This window comes from Oryzias latipes, chromosome 13 (assembly GCF_053564925.1).
Source record: "Oryzias latipes strain Hd-rR chromosome 13, Olatipes_Hd-rR_3.1".
In the NCBI taxonomy this organism is placed as follows: domain Eukaryota; kingdom Metazoa; phylum Chordata; class Actinopteri; order Beloniformes; family Adrianichthyidae; genus Oryzias; species Oryzias latipes.
Window position 1 is genome coordinate 23556777 of NC_136249.1, and position 24225 is coordinate 23581001.

General features: G+C 38.2%; 1 protein-coding gene across 11 annotated transcripts in view; it reads left to right on the plus strand.

Moving 5' to 3' along the window:
* LOC101171850 (muscleblind-like protein 1) overlaps positions 1–24225 on the plus strand; it is a 74489-nt gene that overhangs the window by 29391 nt on the left and 20873 nt on the right. For all 11 annotated transcript variants that reach the window (XM_078929902.1, XM_078929901.1, XM_020708221.3 and 8 more), the window contains exon 3: positions 22989–23159. In XM_078929902.1, the coding sequence (XP_078786028.1) occupies positions 22989–23159 (171 nt within the window). The remainder of the gene's footprint in view (positions 1–22988; positions 23160–24225) is intronic.

Here is a 24225-nt window from a genome sequence, read left to right on the forward strand (position 1 = left end):
AAAATGAACAATTATTAGCATAACATATATAAGCTAATAGCAGAAGTGAGGCATATATGGTAAAAATGCATCTTTAAATTAAATTTAAAGAGATACATGCTCAGGACATGGATTTCAAAAAATAAAAAAAAAACTAAAACAAGTTTATTATTTATAAATAGTAATTCTACCATGTGGAAATATTTCCAATATGTTAATAGGTTTTCATATAACTTCCCTAAAATTAAACCATCCATCTATCCATTTTCCAAACAGGCTTATTCCTTTCAGGGGTCTCAGGGTGGTTTGCCAGTCGATTTCAGGGTCATACAGAGACTGACAACAACAACACACACACACCTCACATCTAATGACAATTAGACTCGCCAATCAGCCTGTTAAGCATATTTTTGGACAGTGGGAGGAAGCTGGAGCCCCCACAGAAATCTAAAGCACGGGGGGAACATGTAAACACACAGAAAGGTCCCTGGTTGGATTTAAACCAGCACCCCTTATCGCTGTGAGGTGAACTGCTGCAACACCGTACAGCCCTTAACTGAGAGGTCTGCAACCTTTGACACTTAAGAGTCTTTCGGGTTTGTTTTCTCACTGACCACAACCCAGTTGGAGCCACAAAGTCTTACTTCACCCTTTAAAAAAATAACACTTTGCTATGTATTTATGTTGCTATCATGATACATATGAATGAACTGTTGTATTGTTGGCATAAATAAACATGAAAATAAGGAGAAATCTGCAGATTTTTTTTATATGAAATAGGAACTTTTGACAGAGGTTCACATGTTCTCACTTTAAAATAAAAGGCATTCTGTGCCATATAGGATTATTTTATTGCAGCAAATGCAGCAGTAGGCTGAGTAACGTGATCAGTGATTAATTAACAATACACAGGTAATTTTACTGTTGTTGGTACATCTCAGGCCTAAATTTGAAAACATAACTAACTAAATCAGAACTACTTAGGTGACCTTCACCGTAATGTAGAACCATTTGGTGCACTTAAAATTCTTGAATTATTTCAAAAATAGAAAATCTCTGTGCACCTCATATAAGAATTCTGGTTGTGCTTACTGACCTCAAATTGATTTTCTATGGTACTGGGCACTGTAAGTACAACTCTGGTAAATTATGAAGCCGTACTGCTTGTTGGAGCATTGTGGGTATTACAGTCAGGAGCGTGGCGGAGTGAATGAGTTGTATAAAAGTTTGACTTATTTGGACTCATTTGTTTTTCTTTTGGCACCTTGCAGTCTGAAAAATATGTAACTTTTTAACAACACTTGCATTTACCTACTAAATTAACCATTCAGATATTTTATTATTTAAACATAATTTGAATCAGAATTTCTTGAATTTCATGTGTATTGTGAGTTGTATCTGGTTTTTGCTGTTTAGATAAGTTTCCTGGAGGGAAAAAGAATACACTTAAGATATTCTACATTTCAAGGGTAACACTTACAAAGGAGAGAAAACAAATACATTATGGTCCTTAAAACAGCACAAAGTGTAGGATGTGAGCGCAGAAGAATGGAGAGAAACAAGACAGCTAAAAGAAGAGATAAGAGAAGAATAGCTAATGTAATATATGTGGATTAGAGCCCCAGTAGAAAACTGTTTAAGTGTCTGTTTGAGTGTGCAGTGGGGATGCAGTATATTGGATAAGAACCTTTAGAAAAGGAAACTTACTCAAACAGAGTTAATCTGCTCTGTATCTGTATTCTGCCGCCATGCACCCGCTGTCATCCTCTTCTCTCATTACCTCTGTTAATCTCATTTTACCAAAGCCGTTCTCGCGCTCCTGTTCTCTTCCTTTCCTTGTCCAGACACTTTCATATTCATTTCACTCAAAGCGATTGTTATCTTTCTCAGGTCTTCATTGCATTCGGGAAGGCTTTTGATTGAATTTAACCTTTTTTGTTCAACGCAGCCAGCAATTAAAAGAGAAAAGTAAAATATTTCAATCATCGCCAACAACTTTGCAGCATAATTACACATGACACCCTTTTATTAAAAGGTTGCTGAATAAAATGCCAAAAATGATAATCTTAGTGCTTAATTTGTATTCAAGTAACATTCTTGTATTGCCCATGAGGAATTCTCTTGTACTGGGGTCGCAGCATATAACGTGTCTGTGATTGGACATGCTTAATGTGCATGATGAACTAAATCAAGAGTCAACAACATTCTACTTTTTTGATGACACTGAAGGTGTTACAGTTCTTAAATCATTATTTTCTCCCAATAAATATTTTTTGTTGTATTTTTGAATATCTGCTTTTATTGTTTTACTTTCAGAATATTTATTTATTTAATATTTTGATATAAATGTGTAGAGTAATTCACTTCATACACTTTAGGCTTTACTTTTTTTCCTATTAGCCCAAATAAATAAATAAATATTAAAGCCTAAACAGAAAAGGGACTGCAAAAAACAAAGACGAAAATAAACTAAAATAATTTTACATTTATATTGCTGTTTAGAACGAGTAGATTTCAGTTGATTGTAATACAAAATATAACAGTAATACTATTTCTAAAACTTCAAGATGCAAGGCATGATTTTTTTCTGTAATATATTACTCGTGTAACACTACTCTCAACACTGGTTTGATTTGTTCTTTGTGATTTGCAGTCATACAAAACTGCAGCTGGTAATATCTACTAATTGGATTGCAGCTTTATATTTATGACATGGCTCATATAATCTATATATTTATGTTCCTATATTTATATAATACTGTAGCAGACTGAATTAGAGCTGGTTGAATGTCAGGGTTCCAGTGATTTATTTTAAGTAAACACACTAGTCAGAAATGCTTATTGGCTTTAAATCTCGTCATTTGGCCACATTGGCATGACTTGTAAAATAGGGGACAGGGATTGGCTAATTTAGATCAAGGGGGTGGGGTCTGTTCTAAACGCTTTTGGAAGTGAGACTGCTTGCAAAGAGCTGTTGCGATTTTAGGTGTTTTGTGTTAAACCTTTTCTACAATGGTCATGGCTGACTGTAGCCATTACAAATAAAGGAAACATCACTTGGACATTATCTCTGTCTCATTGTGGATAAAAAGCTACAATATGTTATTGATTCCAACAATAGTTATGTTTATTTTCATTAAGCAGCACCCTGTGTAATAATAACAATGACTTTTTTTATTTTTCTGCACTCGTCCAGACACTCAACTTGTTTACAATGTGTGTCCAATATTCATTCAAACTCTGTGATGGTAGCCACTGATGTAGCCACAGATGCCCTGGGGCAGACTGACAGAGGCACTTTTGCCAGTACGTGCCTACAGCCCCCCTGACCACTATCAGGACATTCATACGCATTCACGCTCCAGTGGAGCAAGTGTCTTGCCCAAGGACACCCTGACGTTTGGCTGGGGGCAGCGGGGATCGAGCTGCCGACCCGCTCAACCGCCTGGACCACTGCCGCCACAAAAGGAATATACTAGTACTGCAACATTTTTAAAACAGATTTTAACTTCTCCTTTTTAATAATACGTATGATGGTATTTCTAAGCAAAAAAAAATGGATCACCAGAATGATATATTTAGCCCTTTGACAGCAGAATCTGGTTAGAGTTACAGTGGTCAAAGGAATGTCAACACTGGAGCTAAATCTCCCATGTTAAAGGGTTAAACATGTGGTACAAAGCAAGTTATAGAATATATGAAAAAATATACAAACTAACTAAAACACACTTTTAGAAAAATATGGTTGAATTTCTCTGTGTTTTTAGTCACAAACTATATATTTTTTAAACTAAAACAGGTTGTATCTAGTCTACTTCTTACCCATCCTGCAGTGCACTATAAGAATAGGCTTTTATTAGCACATTGCTAAGCAGTGAACACAGCCAGGGGCTATTAACTTTGTCTGAGATGTCTCCTCTAAATGCGTCTCTGTCCTCAGAGAGGCGACCACTCCTGCATCCATCTGTGGATACGCCACATCAGCATCGGCACACACACTCACACATCCATCTTTAGATGTGCTGCATCAGCATGGAGCCATGACACAACAACGCCAGTGCCAAAAACACACACAAGGGCATTGGGTAGCAGTATTTAACTATGCAAATCCATATGTTTGAACCTTTTGGCAACCACCATTTCTCAACTGTAAGTGTCGCTTTGTTTTGTTATGTAAATATCCATTTGCAGTTGCAGACTGTAAATGTAACTTTATAAATGTGTGTTCTTGCAACACTGAAGGGCATCGGATGAAGACAGTCTTAGCAGTATCAGCGTCTCTACAAGTTGAGGTGTGATGTCCCATCGCTCGAATCCTGCTGCTCCTGTTGTTGTGAATGGAATATCTAATCAGCGATAGCCTGATCTATTCCTGCTGGCTCGCCTCACATCCATCCCCACTTCACCGCTCTGCTCACTGACTTCCTGTCCATGCACAAGGATCATTTCCTCCCTTGTCTCTTCCTTCCTGTTCACCTTATTGTCTTCACAGTGCCTTTAAATCTTTCCATTTGTAATTTCTTATGCTGCAAAGCAAACAACTAAATTAAATTTCGGTCAAGTAGGGTGTAAAAGTGACAGACAGACAGAAGAAAGTGAGAGCCATTATTCACCCCAGGACGGGGCGTCGTCTGGCAGATACCCTTGCTGTTTTCATCGTGGAAGAGCCATTAATTCCGTTTTTATTTCCACCACATTTTCCTCACTCTGTCCGGTTCATATACATGCCCTCATGGCTATATGTATTGAAATTGCTGACATGTTTACCATCTGCCACATGAAATGACAAATCAACACAAACAGCAAACCCTTCCAGCAGATCCTGTGACAGCATTGGTCTGTAAACTAGCGAGTCCTGCAGCACAGTGCCACTTTGGCTTAGCAGGGTAATCATGTTGGAGTGACTTTGGTGTCTTCCTAATGCTATTGCAGGCAAAGCGCTGGGGGCTGGGCATATCCCTCACTGCTGCGTCTTTGGACTTCCTCATATGATTATGCATGCATGCGTCCCTGTAGATGTTACAGCAGAAAAGCTCTAAATCTGCATGATAATGAAATTGAGCAGTTAGAATAAAAACATCCAGGATGAAAGTGGAAAAAGGCAGACTTGCTGTTACAATGATATAGCGCATGGACTGACATGATTATGCAGCGGGCAGCCCGCCAGGTTTTTAATTGGTCAACAGTTGTGAATAAAAACGATAAAGTCCATCCTGTTTGTCTGCTGTAAAATGTGTGTCGATGAAGAAATACGTTTTTTTTTCTTTTCAAATAATCAAATAACTATTTGTGCACAATTTTAAGAGTGTTTACTATAGACACACTCAGAGTTTTCTAATTTTTTGTTAGCTAGATTATCCATCAGATTGTAAAGCGCCTGATAAAAACCTGTGGGTTATCTGAGGCATAAAAGAACTGTGAAAAGCAACAGCATACACGTTTTTAAAGCAGAACATTTTTCATGGGTGCACTCTACATTCTTAGCTCTTCTGCTCATCACAGACTCATTTTTTTATTTTTGTGAATGTTTTTCGTCTTTCTCATTTAGATTATTTTGGCTAAACTATATTTGGAATAAAATGTGCGATGTGCCAATTTCTGGGGAGAAATTCATGCAAGTAATGGTCTTCAAAAAATAAAAATGCAAATCATTTTTCATCAGCCAACAGTTTGGTGAAGAAAACTTAGTGTGTCTGAACTCAATCAGCTTTTAGCTTTGACTTAAATTAATTAAAAGAAATTAATTAAATATGTTTTTGGTTGCTGCAAAACATGTAAACATTTAATTGATTATGTTTTTTTTTTATTCCAGAATATTCTTTTTATCCAAAACATTTTGGTAAATGTAGTTCTTGAACAGTATTGATTTGATCACCGTTTATATGGACTATTTGAGAGTGCACCTCAGAGTTAGTGGTGATTCAGTGTTGTGTAAACATAGATTTACATAATTGCACACAAGGGTAACACAGCTAAGATGTTGGAAAACTTTAATAACAGTAAATAGAAAAATGATTGTGATTACAAATAAAGTGCTTAGTTACTCTAAATTAATGTTTTTTCAATCACTTTGTTTTATAAAATACTATTTTTAACCAAACTGATTTTCCCCTTTGGTGCTTAAAATATGATGAGAAGTTCAGATATTTAATAAAAGTATATACCAAAAGCCACTACTGTTTAAAATTATAGCAAATCCTTGTTTAATTATAATTGATTCATGCCTCTCACACACATGATTCAGATGACTGTTAGACTGTTAGACTATTATTACAGACTGACTGTTACTGTTACTGTCACGAGTAACAGTCTTCAGCTAAACTCAGAAAAGACAGAAACACTAATAGTTGCCCCAGAAAACAAAATCCCAATAATTTCCCGGCATCTTGGTTCTTTGAGCTCCTCTGTACAGCCCTGTATCAGAAATCTTGGTGTATGGTTTGACCAGTCAATGTCTTTGGACCATCATTCCAGCCTTTTAATTAGAAACTGTTTTTATCATTTACGTAACATAGCAAAATTGCGGGCGTTCTTATCTAACTCAGTCTTAGAGATGGTTATCCATGCTTTTATTTCTTCTCGTTTAGATTATTGTAATTCTCTTTTTACTTGTTTTAATAAATCTGTTCTTAACCGTCTTCAGTTAGTTCAAAACACTGCTGCAAGGCTTTTAACAGGATCTGACAAGAGGGCACATATTACCCCCATTTTATCCTCCTTGCACTGGCTCCCAATCAAGTGGCGTATTGATTTTAAAATTCTAGTTTTAACCTATAGAGCTTTAAATGGACAGACCCCAAAATACTTATCAGACTTGCTCTGTCCCTACGCTTCCAGCCGTGCCCTCCGATCCTCAGATCAAAATCTTTTAAAGATTTTTAAGACAACGTACAAAACCAGAGGTGACCGGTCGTTCCAGGGAATAGCCCCCAGACTCTGGAATGCCCTCCCTCTGTCCCTTCTTGTGGCCGACACCGTCGATTCTTTTAAAAGTCAACTGAAGACACTTTTATTCAAAAATGCTTATAGCTGACTGGTTTTATTGTTACTTTTATTCTATGTTTATTATGGCCCGCAGCAGCAGTCACTGACTGCAAGGACCATATTGTTTTCGCAGTTGGAACGACGACTTCGCCGCCTTTCAGCGAGAATTTGACCCCCGCCGCATGCTCGAAAAGTCACCAAAACGTGCACACACCTGGGATAAATTGAAAATGAATTTTCCACAAAGTCAACGTCACCCCCCCGAAGACGATGACATCACGGCCAGCGATCCCGTCAAAAAAATGAATGGGCCGAAAATCGCGTATGGGGCCGAACAAAATGTACTTCAAAATACGGCCGCGAAACCAAGACACACGTGTCGGGGATATCCCAGAGATGTTTTGAAATCATTATGGGACGGCCACACGACCTACGGCTTGGCGGCCATTTTGTGGCGAACTCTGAGAATTGGCGATTTTCGTGTTTTCCCACAATATGGGGAAAAGACGCTTTTGTTTGAGGGATTTTCACGCAATTGCACACACTTGCTGCCAGCTCCACTCTACAAACACCCCAGAAGTGTCGTTGACCTTTGACCTTGGGCAAAGGCCACCATCTGGAATCTTCTCAAAAAAGCACCTTTAGCACCAGATACAAACGAAAACTCGTCGTTGGAATTTTCATCAATCGTCTCGTAACTTTTCGGGCACCAACGGCCAGCTACTCTGGACAAAATGTTGGAATTAGAAGTTGTAGATTTTGAACGGCGTGCGCGTGGCGAGCTAGCAACCGTTGCCATCTTGGCTAGCTCGCACATTTTTCATCGGAATGTCGTGAAGAGGAAATATGCGATTCCTTGGCCCGCGCTGAACAAAACGATGCTACGCACGACAAGATCGATAAAGGAATGTAGCCGTGGTAAGCAAAAAACCGTCGCAAAAAAATGTGCCGACTCGGCAAAAACGAAAAAATTCGGAACTTTTTTTTTGAGAATGGACTAACGAAACCAATATACCCTTGTCCGCGATATCCAAAGGACGTTTTGAAATCATTACGGGATTTTCTGCCAAAATCTGCCATTTTGCGTTTTTCGCGTTTTTACACAATATGGAAAAATGAACTTTCTTTCGAGCGATTTTCACGATTTTGACTCGCATGTTGCTAGAGCAAGTCCACAACTACCTCTGGAGTTTCGTCCACCTTTGACCTCGGGAAAAGGCCGCCATCTTGAATTTTCTATAAAAAACGCCTTTACCGCTGGATTCAATCGTAAACTTGTCGTTGGAATTTTCCGCGATCGTCTTGAAACTTTTTGGGCATCAACGGCAAGCTACTGTGAAAAAAATGTTGCAATTAGAAGTTGTAGATTTTGAACGGCGTCCGCGTGGCAAGCTAGCAAAGTGGCGCACTGTTATAACTCCCATGCATATCAATACAATACAGTGAAAATTGAATGCATGCATTAATGCCTGAAACAGAATACATTAGGAAACACTGGATATGGACATATAAGGAATGTGGGCGTGGTTACCATGAAACCACTGTTACTAAGGACAACAAAAAGTTTACTTTTACCGATTTGTCCGAAACTGACGTCAATCTGTTCGTCCTCCAGAGGGGACCAAAACATAAAATGGTTGCTATGGAGATAAAATAAACCAAAAAGCCGCCATTTTGGAAAAAGTGGGTTTTTTATCAACTTATGGCATATAGCTCTCACCAATGGAGGAATGTGTTTTTCTGAGTCAGTTGACGATGCTGCTCGCTATGCTAGCAATTTTAGCCACATTAGCATAGCTAGCATAGTTAGCATAATTAGCATTTTAGGTAATGTGTTTTTCCGAGTCAGTTGATGATGCTGATCGCTATGCTAGCACTTTTAGCCACATTAGCATAGCTAGCATTGTTAGCATAATTAGCATTTTAGGTAATGTGTTTTTGTGAGTCAGTTGATGATGCTAATCGCAATGCTAGCACTTTTAGCTGCATTAGCATAGCTAGCATAGTTAGCATAATTAGCATTTTAGATAATGTGTTTTTCTGAGTCAGTTGATGATGCTGATTGCAATGCTAGCACTTTTAGCCACATTAGCATAGCTAGCATAGTTAGCATAATTAGCATATGCAGTTTTGACTAGCCTTCATCAAAAGTGGGCGGTGAGGGCGGTGAGGGCGGTGGTGCGTAGAATTGGGCGTGGAAGGCGGGTTGTGTCTGCGGGCCATACAACGCCGCTTGCGGCTTTAATTATTCTTCAATTTAGTTTTGCTTACATTATATTTAATTGATTGTTTTTCTGCTTTTACTGGGTTGTATATTGTTTATTGTTCAGCGCTTTGTGATTTTATCTGTGAAAGGCGCTATATAAATAAAACTTACTTACTTACTTACAGGACCAGCAGCAACCAGTGTAACAACAGAAAAAGCAAGCAATGCATTATAAGTCTGGTCACTTTGAAAAAACTCTGTCACGGCGCGGGGTGGCTCGAGAGCCGGTAGGACCCAGACGCAGAGGCGGAGGCACACGGTTCAAGGAAAAGGGGGTTTAATAAACAAACAAACAAAAGGCGCTGCCGAGCAGGATTACAAAACAGAACAAAACTTACTGTGGCGTGGCTAGAAACATGGACCATGAGCGTGGCTAGAAACATGGAGACATGAACACCATGACAAAAGGTAATGGACCAGCACAGGAGGAAGGCAGAGACAAGACTTACCGTATTTTCCGGACTATAAGTCGCACCGGAGTATAAGTCGCACCAGCCCAAAAATGCATTATAAAGTAGAAAAAAACACAGATAAGTCGCACTGGACTATAAGTCGCATTTTAACTTTCACAACCTTATATGACACAATCATAGCAGACTGTTTATCTAATAATTTCACAGTAATTTTTTCTCAAACTTATTTATTTATTCCTTTCATGAAGCATCATTGGCTAACTAATACTCTGTTTTCATCCTGTATTTGTAGAAACAGTTTTCACTTTTATTGCATTTCTGAATCTATGAAATCATTGGAAAATAGAATATTATGTTGTTAGCCTTCAAGATCTTACTGTAAAAAAAGTTTGCTGATTTTCTGAGTCACTTACAATCCTCTTAACACTTAACATACCTCATACATCAAATTGACCCAGAAACATCATCTCTGTTCCTCACAAATGAACATAACAGGAGGGTTAACAATGTATTTATTTCAATTTATTTCTAATATAAGTCGCTGCGGAGTATAAGTCGCACCCCTTGCCAAACTATGAAAAAAAGTGCGACTTATAGTCCGGAAAATACGGTAAATACAGACAGGGCAGACAAGACACAGGTGAACACGATCAGGGCAGATGGGGACCAAAGGAAGTAAAACTCAAGAAACAAGACAAGACAGGAAACCTTTCAAAATAAAACAGGAAACAGAACCAAACAAGACAGAACAAGAACTAAAACGAAAAACAAGACACAACAAACTCAAACCATGACAAACTCAACAAATTTTGATTTCTGTATCCTTCCTTCCTTCCTTCCTTCCTTCCTTCCTTCCTTCCTTCCTTCCTTCCTTCCTTCCTTCCTTCCTTCCTTCCTTCCTTCCTTCCTTCCTTCCTTCCTTCCTTCCTTCCTTCCTTCCTTCCTTCCTTCCTTCCTTCCTTCCTTCCTTCCTTCCTTCCATCCACCCATCCATCCACTACAGAAGCTGTTACTGTGTTATTAGTCACAGCTGCATATTCTCTCCTAAATTGAGAGGTCAGGAAAAGAGCGTATATCTGTAATTTTCATTTTTACCTACTTGTAATGAATCTTTTCAAAGTCACCAAAGAAGGGCTATTTGGGAAAATGTCTAAAATGTACTGAAGCAGGAATTAACAGCAGTATGCCTTTCTCTGCACCAACAAGTGCAAAATATTGGTAGATACAAAACAACAGTACAATACAATTATTTATGACTGTAAACTGATATTAATGAGACAACAAAGGATCCATGCTTTTTAATTGGCCTCAAGCACTCATTACAAAAAAAAAAATTGTGATGACTATCTTTGCATCTGTCCTCAGTGTTGTTCAGTTTTCCCCCAGTAGTTATAAACATGCATTCAGGACAATCATCATTGCCAACACCACTCACATTTTTTAGTTAGAAAATAATCAGAGTTGGATGAGAACTTCATCCTTGAAAGCCTTCATCCACAACACAGAAGTGGGATATTTATTATCACAAAGTGGCAGAGCAGATATCCGCCGTCTCTTCATTTCGCCTGCTTGGAAAATATAACTTGAAATGTTGTAGACAGTAAAGCAGAATCAGCATGTATAGTTGCAGGATCAAATGATGACGATAAGAAATATTTAACTGAAAGTCAGAAATGAAAGGAATTTACTAAAAAAGCTAGACATATGAACCGAGATGGAGGAAAAAGAGATAGATCGTTAAAGTGCTAATTAACAGAAACCACACTGTTTAGCCGCACTTTGTCTTCATGCAGTATTGATCGTCCATGACCATTACTGAGCGGATGTTTTCAGACGCTTTCAGCGTGGCTTTTCTAGCCCTGGATGGCTTTCTACCGAATGTTAGATCGCACAGACGGGAAAAAACACAAACACGTGCTTTTGCCACTTTCAGACAAACAGATCTGCGGCCACAGCATAGTGAAATGTCCCAAAGAGCAGACACTGTTAACGTATATGCCTGAATCTGTTATATTATCAAAACAATACGTGTGCTAAATGGACAGCAAGGAGGGTGGTGTTAAGCAAACGGGTGACACCCCAGTAAAACAGAGACGGCTCCATCCCTGACAGAGTGAAAGAGAAAGAAAGAGTGAGCAATGGTTGAACAGATCAAACGTGGAGAATGACGCACAGATGGAGGAAAGGAGCAGCTGATAGATGGCCCATAGATGGGGTAAAATAATTAAAGGGAAGGCATTGAGTGGAAGTGAATAGGAGTCATGTCAGTCGTCAGTTGCAAACGCCGGAGATTGAGAAATGTCTTTAATATCCCATTATTGTTTGAGAGCATGTTGCAGGGCTTGCTGTTGGACACAGCAATTCCTCAAGAGGCTCTAACTGGATTACAGCCGTATCAGGCTCAGCCATCGGAAGTGCTGCACTTTCTATGTTGTGTTAAGTCTGGCGACAGCCTGCTGTCTGTCATCACTACAGCTCTCTGCAGAGATTTGGACTCTCAAAACAAGGCTCATTTATTGTGATGTCATGTATGTAGAGATGCTAAAATGAAACACAATTACATTATGATCTTGTAGTTCAAATGTTAATTTTCTATTGTGCATGTTCAAATCTAAAATCTGTTTTAATGCTGTTTTACTTTGTCAATTAAGCCCCGACATAGATTTTACTTAGCTGCTGCAGACGTGACAGCAGGGACTTTCTCAACAGATGGGTCCATTGTTAGACAGCTAAATAAAGGTAATGACCCCAACTGCTTTTCCCCCGCCACATGCTAAAGTGGGACAAGCCGACTTTGATCAATGCAGATCGACGTGGATGAGTGTGCAGCTGGAAAGGTGGAGAAGAGGGGAGGTGAAGGTCTTAGGCTCTGTCACACACTGAATGTGTAGGAGGGTATCAAGACACACCGTGTCATGTGTCCCCACATGATGTATCGAGCTAACAAAATATACCCTTCTTCTGCTCCTGATTCACAATGATTTGAGTAAAGAAATGCAATTTCAAGCTTAATTGTATTTATATATGTCCTCCATCATGAAAATAGTGCTACAAGAACATGTTAAAAACACCAAAAACCCAATTTTTGGGGGGTCTTTAAATAAAATGAAAGCAATTAAAACTGTTATGTTGTCTAAAGTAGATTTTTGTAACTATAATAAAGAACGATTGCACCGTCTATGAAAGAAAAAAATGTGCTTCTCAGCTCTAAGCTCATTCACATGTGGATAAACTAATACTTTTTGCTGTAATGAAATCTAAGCCCTCCCTTATCTGCTTTAACCTTAAGGCTGTGGCAGGAGCTGCTCATGCCAATACAGCAGCAGACTTTGTCAATGCAGAATGGGAGTGTGCAAGTGTGCTTCTGTGCTTTTGCAAGAAGACCGATCTCTTCCCAGACGTCTGTGAATTGTTTTTGTTTTTTGGAAGCCTCAGGGTGTGGTCTTGTGATGATATGCCTCATCCCTCATGATTCATCTGGGGTGAAACTCAAAAGAACATTCCTGACCTCTGAGCAGGATCCTGACTCATCTCATCAGGAGGGCGAGGCAAAATAAAAGAAAAATCATTTGATACTAACAGAGGTCAGAATGTCCATGAGTCAAACAAATAATGTCCAGGGCTCTTTCGTTTTTGTGTGCACTGCTCATCACAAGAAATACAGTTTTCTGGAGCTGAAGGCTGCATCCTGCCTGTTGCCAACAGCATCTTTTGTGTTCATATTGGAGCTGAGCCAGCTTTTGTTCATGTACAAGGACAACTTCACAGTTCTATCAAGTTTTTAAGAAGGCATTTTCAAAGACTTGCTTCGGTTAATTTTGAAGACAAATTAAGAACCAAAAAAGAAAAAAAATGGAAATTATGTGTGTAATGAGAAAAGGAAAATGTTCATCTGCAGCATTATTTTACAACCAAGAGCAAAAAAAATAAATAAATAATTAAGGCCAAAGAAACTGTGCCTGTTAACTTGTCTTTCATTACTGTCCCACTCCAATCGTCTCTCGATTTATGGTAAAAGTGTTGCCAGTCTTTTAATTATGATTATGCCGTTTTGAGGTAAAATCCAAAAGTATGTCGTTTTCTAGGACAGTATCTGCAGAGCAGCAGAGTTCATCAAAATTCGCCTTTATGTTCTGGGCGGGAGTGAGCTGTCATTTCCCATCATCCCTTTGCTTACACTCTCTCCTGCTAGACTACAGCTCCTCACAACTCCAACCTAACATTAGTGATGCAACAAAAATGGTGAGCAATATTGGAGCTATCTGGTCGAACAGTTTTGAGCCACATACCAGTTTGGATCAGGAACATAAGGACGTACATGGATCTATTTGTCTGCAAGTGGATGTATCAGAATGGATGGATTGTTGCCCGCTGATTGTAGTTCATACAACATCTATAGGCTTTTTCCAACAGCATCTTTTCTTCTGCTTCTGCAATGATTTGAATAAAGAAACACTCAGAAATGAAGTTTTAATCTTAATTGTGTTCATCTATGTCTTCTATAATGCAAAACATGCTACAAAAAGATATTAAAAACATTAAAAACGCGATTTTCATTTGAGTAGGCCTTTAAAGCTATTTAAGTGGCTTTCATATGTGCTTCGTCCGAGATAAAACTGAATATAGACTAAACTTTAGAGACTGGGGCCAGCAGTGAAGGGAAAGATGAAGACAGGGAGAAACGAATGAAAAGATGGAGAAACAGGGTTAATTGAAAGCGAAAGACAGGAGAAGGGCCAGATCTCAGGGGCCTCTGGATGGCCTCACTCGCTTCTCGCTGCCTCACTGTCTGCACGTGTGTGACTGTGCTGGTGTGTCAGTGTGTGTGTTTGTCTGTCTGAGGGGAGATAGTGTTGTGGATCAAATGGGAACAAAGCTAATTAGAGACTTTGCCTCACAGAACTTCACTGCTTACTATCCCTTTGGACTCAGAGTAACACTTGCCACCAATATTGCAGCCTCCAGAGAGCAACAGCAGCTGCAGGGACTCTTTCATTTGAACTCATTCATCTTGAGTTTAAAGGAGATTACACAAGCAAGAGAGGAAAATGGAAAAAGTCTGCTTTCTGACTGCAGACAGCTCAGTGGAGGGAGAATAGTAAGCAAAGATGAAAACCAACGTCCCCTGCTGGCTTGGTGACTTTGACATTAGATTTAATTCCTTTACTCGCAGCAGTCTTTTATTTCTCAAACACTAATACTGGCCCTGAGGATGGCCACTCTGAGGGCAGAAAGCAACACTTCCTCATTTGTTCGAGCAGAACAGAAGGAGTGGCACAGAGATGATCACCTCTTTTGTTACAGCACCCTTTCATAATATACAGTCTATAGATGAGATCAGAATGCACCCATTTTGGTTATGTGACTTTAGAAGTGCAGTGTCTACATTATTGTCGTTTTTTGTTCAACACAGTGACAGAGTTCTCCTCCTTACATTTTAAAGCCTCCAGTAGTCTGAGCACATTTTAACCAGCTTCACAAATCATTTAACCTAAATTTAGTTTGGGTAGTTTGTATAAACAAGTCCCATGAGCATCAGTTACAAAGTACACTAATGTGTTCTTTGAGCTGAATAGTGTTTTAGAATCAATGCTGGATTTTACTCAGTTATCTGTACATTGGACTGTCTCCATCAGAAGACAGTTGGGATGCTTTCCAGCAAAAACCTCCTGACCTTTTCTAGGACAAAGCTGCTATAGAAAACGGATGGATCAACAAAACTCTCCGTCCTCATTTGACCACCTAATTATTACAAACAGAAGGACGGCAAAATGTAAATTCTACCCTCATCCCTCATGCTTTGTGTCTCAAGTTATTGGTGAAAATCTTTTCATTGATTAAAATTACTTTGTTGGAATTGATTGGGAATGATATAGGGTACATAAAATAAACCTGTCATGATCAAAACCCACCATTTCTTTACACATAAAGACAAAAAAAATAGATTTAGACTTGCCTGTAATAGAGCTACGTGAACAGAAATTGACAACTTAATAATTCTCAAGACAACTTGTGCGATATCCAATTATTCATTTGCATTGGGTTACATAGTTGTTCATATTTTAAGTTGCAGTTTAAAAGTTTTCATGCATGATTTTTTTTTATTTTAATTTATTTCAAGCATTGTAGTCAAAGCTATAAATAATTTACACATATTTATCAAAGTCATTACAGAAAGAGAGAAAATAAAACAAAACTAAAAAAATTCACTTAGATCACATTTTGCTTAAATAAATACAGTGATCATTAACTAAAGTCAAGTAGAGCTTGATTTATTGCTTAAAAAGGAGTGGGAAGAAGCAAATTTATATAATCCCACCCCTACTGAGTTCAATTATTTTTATATTTTGACAGTTTTTGTAATCCGGTTCTGATCCGATAGAATCTTTTCAAGTAACAAAATTATTGATTATCTTCAGAAAGCATTGGTTCATGTAGGCTCTGTTGCATTAACCACTATGTAATAATCATTGATTATTATTAGAACACATTATCACAATAAACCAGTAATTATTGCTACACATTGCAGATCAAGTAAAGAAAATCAATAGCTTATTGATTGTAATTTAAACATTTCACTAATCATTATTGCACATTACATGTAATATTGATTGTAATTAAAAGAGCTTGAATCAAGTTTACACATTTTTGGAAATAATTTGGAATTATTCAAACAGCTATTGATCCTTAACTCCTCTTATCTTCATATTGTGAAATCAGTGTTTATTTATACCTTTGAATATTTGGATATTTGAACATTTTTTTAGCTCATTGGTCATGTGATTATTTGGCATAGAAACATATTTGTTTGGGGAAGTCAAATTTTGAGATTGAACAACATAAACTCAACAGATGGGTTGTCATTATGCATCGCGGCTAACGATTTAGCCCCATTATTAGATTTCTGAGCTAACGATTTTGTTCCCTCTCCCACCCAAAACATGCTAGGCTAAGTGGTGCTGCTGGGGATTGTAAATAGAGTTTTGTCTAATTGAGCACAGTGGCTAAAAGCCTTCCTCTAACCACGTGTTAGTTGTGGCGTGTGGGTGCTTTACTGTCTGAGGCTGCATTTGTCATCAACTGATCAGCTGGTTTATGTTTTCTTTTCTCATTTTGTGGCATTTTTTTTTTTTTTTTACTTCAGATTTGTAGCTGTCCAGGACTTCTTTAACTGCACCTTTAAGCCCATTTTCAAGTTGTAAGTTGGTAACAATGTGAATATAAGGAGAAAAAGAGAAATATGTGACAAAGGAAAGAATGTTTGTTAACAGGTTTACTTTTTTAAAGGATGTATGATGGACCTGTGGTACCTCATTGAAGACTTGGTGTGTTTTTGGGCGTGGGTTTTAGCTCGTCACATTGGACTCTTAAACAGACTGGTCTTTGTGCCATGTCTGATGTCATCATTTTTGTAGTTGAAAGCTCGCCAACAGGAGTGTGTGGTCAAAAAAGGCTTGTATTCTTTTCACAGCGGACATAGCTTTGGTGAAGGATGTTTTTCTATGGGAGAGTGAACGAGATAGTGCTGTTGAAAGAATTAATAATCCACATAGGTTCAGAATCTGGAATTTTCAGCTCTACAGTTGTCACACTGGAAACGATTCTCACTGTGCAGCAGCCGCCAGCTCAGACGCAGTTCGAGCCAAGAGTGGCAATGAAGAAAAGACTGAAGAAGTTGTGTAATGTGTGTATGAGTCAGTATGAGGTCTTTCAGAGAGGTAGATTTAAAAAAAAATCCCTTAATATCAATGGGTGATTACAGCAGTGAACATCAGAAAGGCTTTTGTAAAAAAGGCAAGCAAGCAGCATTCAGTTCTTTGGATGCCAGTTTTGATTAATGCTAATAGGAAAAGCTTACTCCACTTGTGTCTCCATCTCTCCCTCTGTCTCTTTTGAACTCTGTCTGCCTTTCGTGTTTTGTCTACCTTTGTTGTCGATCAGAGGAACTGTGCCACAGTGGAATTTTACAAGCTTCCCAGAATACCACATGCAGCACAGGCAGTAACTCTGACAAAGTGACCTTTTGATCACGGTGTTTCATTGCACAATAAACAATGTGTGAGGGACTTCATGAAAATGTCTAGTGATGAAACGATTAAAGAAAAAAAAAAAGGCTAAATTTTTCTATGCTTTGTCATTGTCACTATGTTGGACTAATGCAACAACACTGGTCTCTTGACTTTTCCAAACTCGGCAAACAGGCTTAAACCTATGTTCACACCGGCCTCAGCAATGTGCGTTCAAGCGACCACTTCTACTCAAAAGTCTATGTAAACGCATCTGAACTAAAATTGGGTTAGTTCTTAGTCAGGATTTTAGGAAGTCAGGAGGGTTACCCATTGGTTTCACACGTTCACACATGATAACATGTAGAAGGAGGAGTATCTTTTATAAAGATATTACCTGCATTTAATCTTCTGCTGCAAAGACCTGCTTATTTTAAATCTTACAAGAAAAAAAACGAAGCAGCTAAATGTGTTCCTATCATATTATGCTCAGCTCCTCTAGCAAGAGGCAAAAGAGGATGACAGTCAATCAGCTAATGCTGTGGTCTACAGTAATGAATTATTTAACATGCATTATTCCATGATCAATAACACCACAGAGATCTTGAATATAATGATCTTGCAATATCTTCTTCAACTGAGTAATGAAACATAGTTATGAAACTCAAGACCTGCATCTGTGATTCTGCATTTTTTGTCCATTTGGAGCAATCCAATGCTGATGTTCTATTTAGTCTGAAACCTTAGAACAGAGTGAGCTAATGAAAAGTCCCGTTTTTACTGTTTTCACTCTAACATCACAAGAGATGAGTACAGGATTTTTTTTGTGTGAAAAGAAAAACACTTATAGGACTTTCATGGACATAATTCTCTTGAGAAAAATTGATGTTAAATGTACCAACATTTTCGAAAGGAAGGATATTAACCCTTGTTCGAGAATGAAACAAAAAAATCTAAAGTAAGATCGCATCACAAGAGAATTATTTTATGACTACACACCAACAGCATTCCTATTCATTCCTCTCACAACAAAACCAAGAACCTGGTACCAACATTTTTTTTATAATTTCATTGTTTAGATTTAATTGAACCCCAAATAAATAGTTGTATCATATTTAACACAAACATTTCTATGACCCCTATCTCATTAGCATGATCCAAAGTTTCCTCAAAACCCACTGTGTGTGACTTGGTCCATGTTTTCTACCCTGCAGTGGAGTTTAATTCCACTAGAAGACCTTTTCTTGATCATTTAAAAATGCCTGCTTCCGAGAAATCTCAAAAACACATTTGGTGGGAAACGTTTTGCTAGTTTTCAATCATTATGGTGAAAATAACTCATCTATTGCTATTCGTTTTTTTCAAAAGACTACTAGCTGTATTGGAAGAATGCAAAATTTGTTAATAAATAATTCCTTAAAATACAGGTACATCATGATAAAAATGTGTGGATCCAATTTGAGACAGTGGGTAAACATGGTACGTTTTCTCCTGAACACTCATTTCAATATTTTTCAACTTAAATTAACAATGTTTTGAGCAAAAAATTACCGAATCACCCATTATAGGATATAATTGCCATCAATATCTTATTAAAAATCATAATAATGCTTTTTTGCGATTTTCATCAAAGGGTTTGAAAAGAAAACAAAGGCATCTCAATAAAAAATATATATATATATATATATATATATATATATATATATATATATATTATTTTCTGTCTTTCACTTGATGTTGTGGATTTTACAGGGTTTTCAACTGGACTCGGGGTATTTCTTTAGAAACCTTTTAAAAATATCTATTTTAAATTCCATGTCATATTAAATTCCAATCATAGTCATTCTTAGAAGCTCAATTTTATTTGCAAAAGGCATAGTAGTATAATTATTTTACAGAAGATTATTTGTACTTTCTTGAAAACGTGTGGACGCAGAGTCTTTAAACACAAACGGCTTGAAAATCCACAGATGCACAAATATAATCTATTCCGATATTAGTGTTATTAATAACTTTCAAAATGAATCAAAACGGTGCTTGTGTAAGAATTTGCAATAACTAAAATTATTTCAAAGAAGTTGATAAAAAAATAAGACGTAGTAATGAATTATTGCAATTTTTAATTAAGCATAAACACGTTTTTGCCCACAGACATTTCTAATTAGTATGCTGACTTCTGAAGGTTTTACCACAGGATAGGCGTATAGATGAAGGAGCAGCATAGTAGAGTCTGGTGGTGTCTCACCTTCGCCAATGGGGGCTTTGGATCAGAGAATCTCTCCATTAACGTGTACTGACATTGTTTAGACAACAGAGAAAATGGGCAGAAGAGAAGCCTGACAGGCAGTCGGTTCAGGCTCGCACATAATTGCAGTGATCAGACTCCAGCACAGTAGGAGATGATGGGAATATTAACGGAAACGCAATGAATGTTGCCGCCTTTTCTTAGCGCAGCAGATAATAGATCTCTTCTCACTCAAATGCCTCTAATTCTCTCAATTCATACATCCTATTTAATGATTTCAGTCCTTTCCTTGTGGAGATTTTTAATCTCTTCTAATATTTAGATATTTCTGAACTTTGAATAGTCATAATTGAAGCGATAACTGTCCCATAAAATGGATTTACATAATAGATAGCCTTGTGTGGTCATAGCCGATCGCACACACAAACACATGGCTGGAGATGACATGCTTGAAAAGGAACACGCTCCGAAAATCAAAAGGCATTAACCAATTAGCACCAATCAATAGTCACAGCCACACATGGATGAACCAAACTTGGGAGATTTGTTAATGTGTGCCTTCAGGCCAAGGCAGACTGGGAGCCCCAATCCTCTCAGCTCTCTTAGCCAATGAAAATGTTGGAGAAACTCTTGACATTTTGCTGCTTTCCAATGCAAAGTATCTTTGCTGCTGTAGCCAGGCAGAACAGGCTACACGGGAAAAGAAAAGGTACAGAGAGATCGAGCCGGATGAGTTCAAGGGAGAGAGAGCGCAGAAGTGTTAGTGATGTAAGAGAAGTTGAAGAGCACATGTGTTAGCTTGTGAAAGAAAATGTCACAGTGGGTCACAGTAAGCAGCAGGTAATCTTACTGCGATAAGCAGTGGCATGACAGTCAGCCTTTAATTCCTCGTGGGAGGTGGCAGTGGGGCAGCGGCGCAGGAAGGGCTGCTCCACAAATCCTCTCAGAATGAAATTCATGTAAATTAGTTATGGAAAGACAGTGGACGGAGGATGCATTCTGATGAAGTAGTAGAACAAAGGCAAGGCGCGGCGCTGTTCCGCATATGCTCCACACACGCATTAGCAAACAATCACCTCTGCACCTGCAACGTTCTGCTATCGTCTTTCAAAAAGTGTTTGTAATCGAGGGAAGAGAACAAAAAAAGAGGAAGAGAATTCTAAGATATTACACCTATCTGAGGGAGTGTTTGGTGGAGCAGGCATTATGGGAGTGTAAATTACATTCCCTCCTTCTCCCCTTGGGCTGCAGACTGCTGGATGAATATAATCACCCACAGCGGCAAAGTCACAGATGCACACTCTGTCTATAGACACAAACATAATGTTAGATTGTTGTGATGTGTGTGTTTTTGCTGCTGTTACAGAAGTCTCCACACGTGCATTGATGCATCATCGGTTCCCCAGGCTGTTCTTTACAAATATTGTGTCAAAATTGACACATAACTCGTTAGCTTCAAATGTAGGGTAATTAATGAAGATTCGTGTGGTTTTGAAAAACATTCAGCATCTAATTGGGCATTTTAAATGTTGCAGAGAAACATCTCAAAGGTCTTGTCTTCAAAAAAGGTTTACAGATTATTTTAACTTGGTTTATATAACCTTTTTATTATTTATTTATTTATTAAAGACATAAATCATTTTATTTTATGAACTCTGTCAGCTACTTTTCCTTCAATATTTGCTACACTTTATGAAGAATTGGTAGAAAACATTTATTTTGGAGATGATTTTATAATAATAATAATGGATTACATTTATCTGCACTTTTCCAGACGCTCAAAGCGCTCACAGTGTGTCCATTATTCATTCACTCTTCATTCATACTTGGTGATGGTGAGCTACTGATGTAGCCAAAGCTGCCCTGGGGTAGACTGACAGAGGCGTGGCTGCCAGTTTGCGCCTACGGCCCTCTGACCATCACCGGGACATTCATGCACATTCACACACCAGTGGAGCCACACTTATATACTGCGACAGACTGGCGACATGTCCAGGGTGTCCCCTGCCTTCGCCTGAAGGGGCCGGGACAGGCTCCGACAGCCCCGTGACCCCGTAAGGGACAAAACGGAAGAAGATGAATGAATGAATGATTTTATTAGCCATTTGACCTCAAGCAATTGTAAAGTAAAAATTTTTTAAAAAAGTAAAAAAATATATAAATTGTGTATTTTTTCAAGCAGTAATGAGATATGAATGAACACAATTAACACAAAATAGGGTTCTTTTTAATTGAATCTTTTAAAAACCTGTTAGATTAAAGAAGCAAATGAGTTTCAAAAACATAACAATAGACTAAAAATTACAGGTAAAATTCCTGGCAAAACCGCTGTCATTTCATCCTTTATTGGGGTCATAAACTAGGTTTGAACCACACAATCTGTTCTCGCTGATTGTTGGCCTGAATGAAGCATCACTTTTGGACATACACAACTTCATTTAGCTGGTAGATGAAAACATGTCACCATGACAACAACAGAAATGATAATACCATCTCTTTAGATTTAGTATGACGAAAGCCTTTAAATAAGTCAAAAAGGTAAAATTTTTGTTTATGTGTAAACAATAACTTTTTGTTGAACATAACAGCAAAAACCATTCAAGTCTCTGCACCCTTTTTACCTGATCCAAATATTTCTTTGGTTGATTCTAAAGAAGATATCTTTTTTCATTTGATATTTGTTCAGCTAGTCGACACTTCACAGGGAAAACTCAGCACGTGCATTAAGATATGAAGGTGAAAGGTTTTCCTTCTTCAGAGCTGATCCTAAGTGCTATTGGCCAAGCATCAGTTTGTAATCCATTTTAAATGGAAGTGTTTTCCCTTCCCACGTCAGTTAAAGTGAGCAAACATGATGGTTACATCTCCCTCTGATTCTATATAACCATGTGGCAAACCCAGCTGCTGAGGATGTAAGGTCAGCTCTCGCTTAATGGGAGGGCAACAACTTGAGTCAAGCCTCATTACTTCTTTACGTGAAGCCACAGTTAAAAGGGGAAAAATAATAATTCATCACTTTGTATGCAATCATCCTCCTCAGCTTTCTTTCTAACCATTCTTCTATTGCCTTCTGTGGCCCTCTCCCCCTCATTCAGGGCCGCTGTTCTAGGGAGAACTGTAAGTACCTGCATCCTCCACCTCACCTAAAGACACAGTTGGAGATCAATGGCAGGAATAACCTCATCCAGCAGAAAAACATGGCCATGCTGGCCCAGCAGATGCAACTTGCCAATGCCATGATACCCGGTACCCAAATACAGCCAGTGGTGAGTAAACACGTTCAAGAAATTCTTTTTTTCTGGAAAACAATGCACATTTTTTCAACTGCAAGGTTTTAAAATGTGACATTTTTCAACAATATGCAGTTTTTAATCATTTCTTTTTAATCATTTGTTTCGGTAACCCAACTTAAAATCTGCTGTTTTTGATTTCCAAAAATCTTTCACAAATTAAAGTCCCAACTGTCGGTATATTGTAAAAGTGTTCCCAGTGGTCTATTAATTATATGACAAATTATATGTTATTTTAAGCCAAAATCACAAAACCTGAGTCGTTTTTTAGGACATAGTTTCTGCAGAGCGGCAGTAGTTCATTAGAACTTCGCCTTAGAGTTGTGGGCGAGACCGTTGGTGCAGAGCAACCCCACCACCACTCCCAGTTGTAAGGCAAAACGGAGCAGGGACCTTTGGCACGTCCACAAATAGGCTCTATTTCCAACTACATTTTTGCGTTTGCTCCTGATTCAAAACAACTTGAGTAAAGAAATACTCAGAAATGCAAGTTAAGCTTATTTTTTTCTAATATATGTCCTCCGTCGTCAGAAAAATGCCACAAGAATATGTCATAACACCAAAAACTTAAGTAATAAAGCGTGGCTGTTTGGTGTTTCGACATTTTTGTTGGAATGAATGCTTGCTTACATGATTTTTCACCTTGTCCAGTTCTTTGATGTACCCTGTCTCTTGCTTGATAACAGCTGGTTTAGACTTCAGCAGATCCACTGGCCAGAAGCCGCATTAAAGTGGAAAATGGAAAACAATGTAGAACAAAGGAAACACATAAAACCACAAATTGAGAAGCTAACATCTATTCCAGGAGAATGAGAAAGTTGACATTCATTACCTTGAGTTCACAAACTTCTGATTTGGATCATGCTTGATTGACAGACTGGCTTCTGGCCTAACATCTCACAGGGAGCTTTCTGTGATGTTAGAGTGACACGGCCAGAAATCAACGCACTCATGTGCACACACAAACACGGACTGGGTCATGAAATTGCTGTGGGACTTTGCTGAATCCCCCGAGGATGTTTGAGGCGATGGCCAAAGTCAG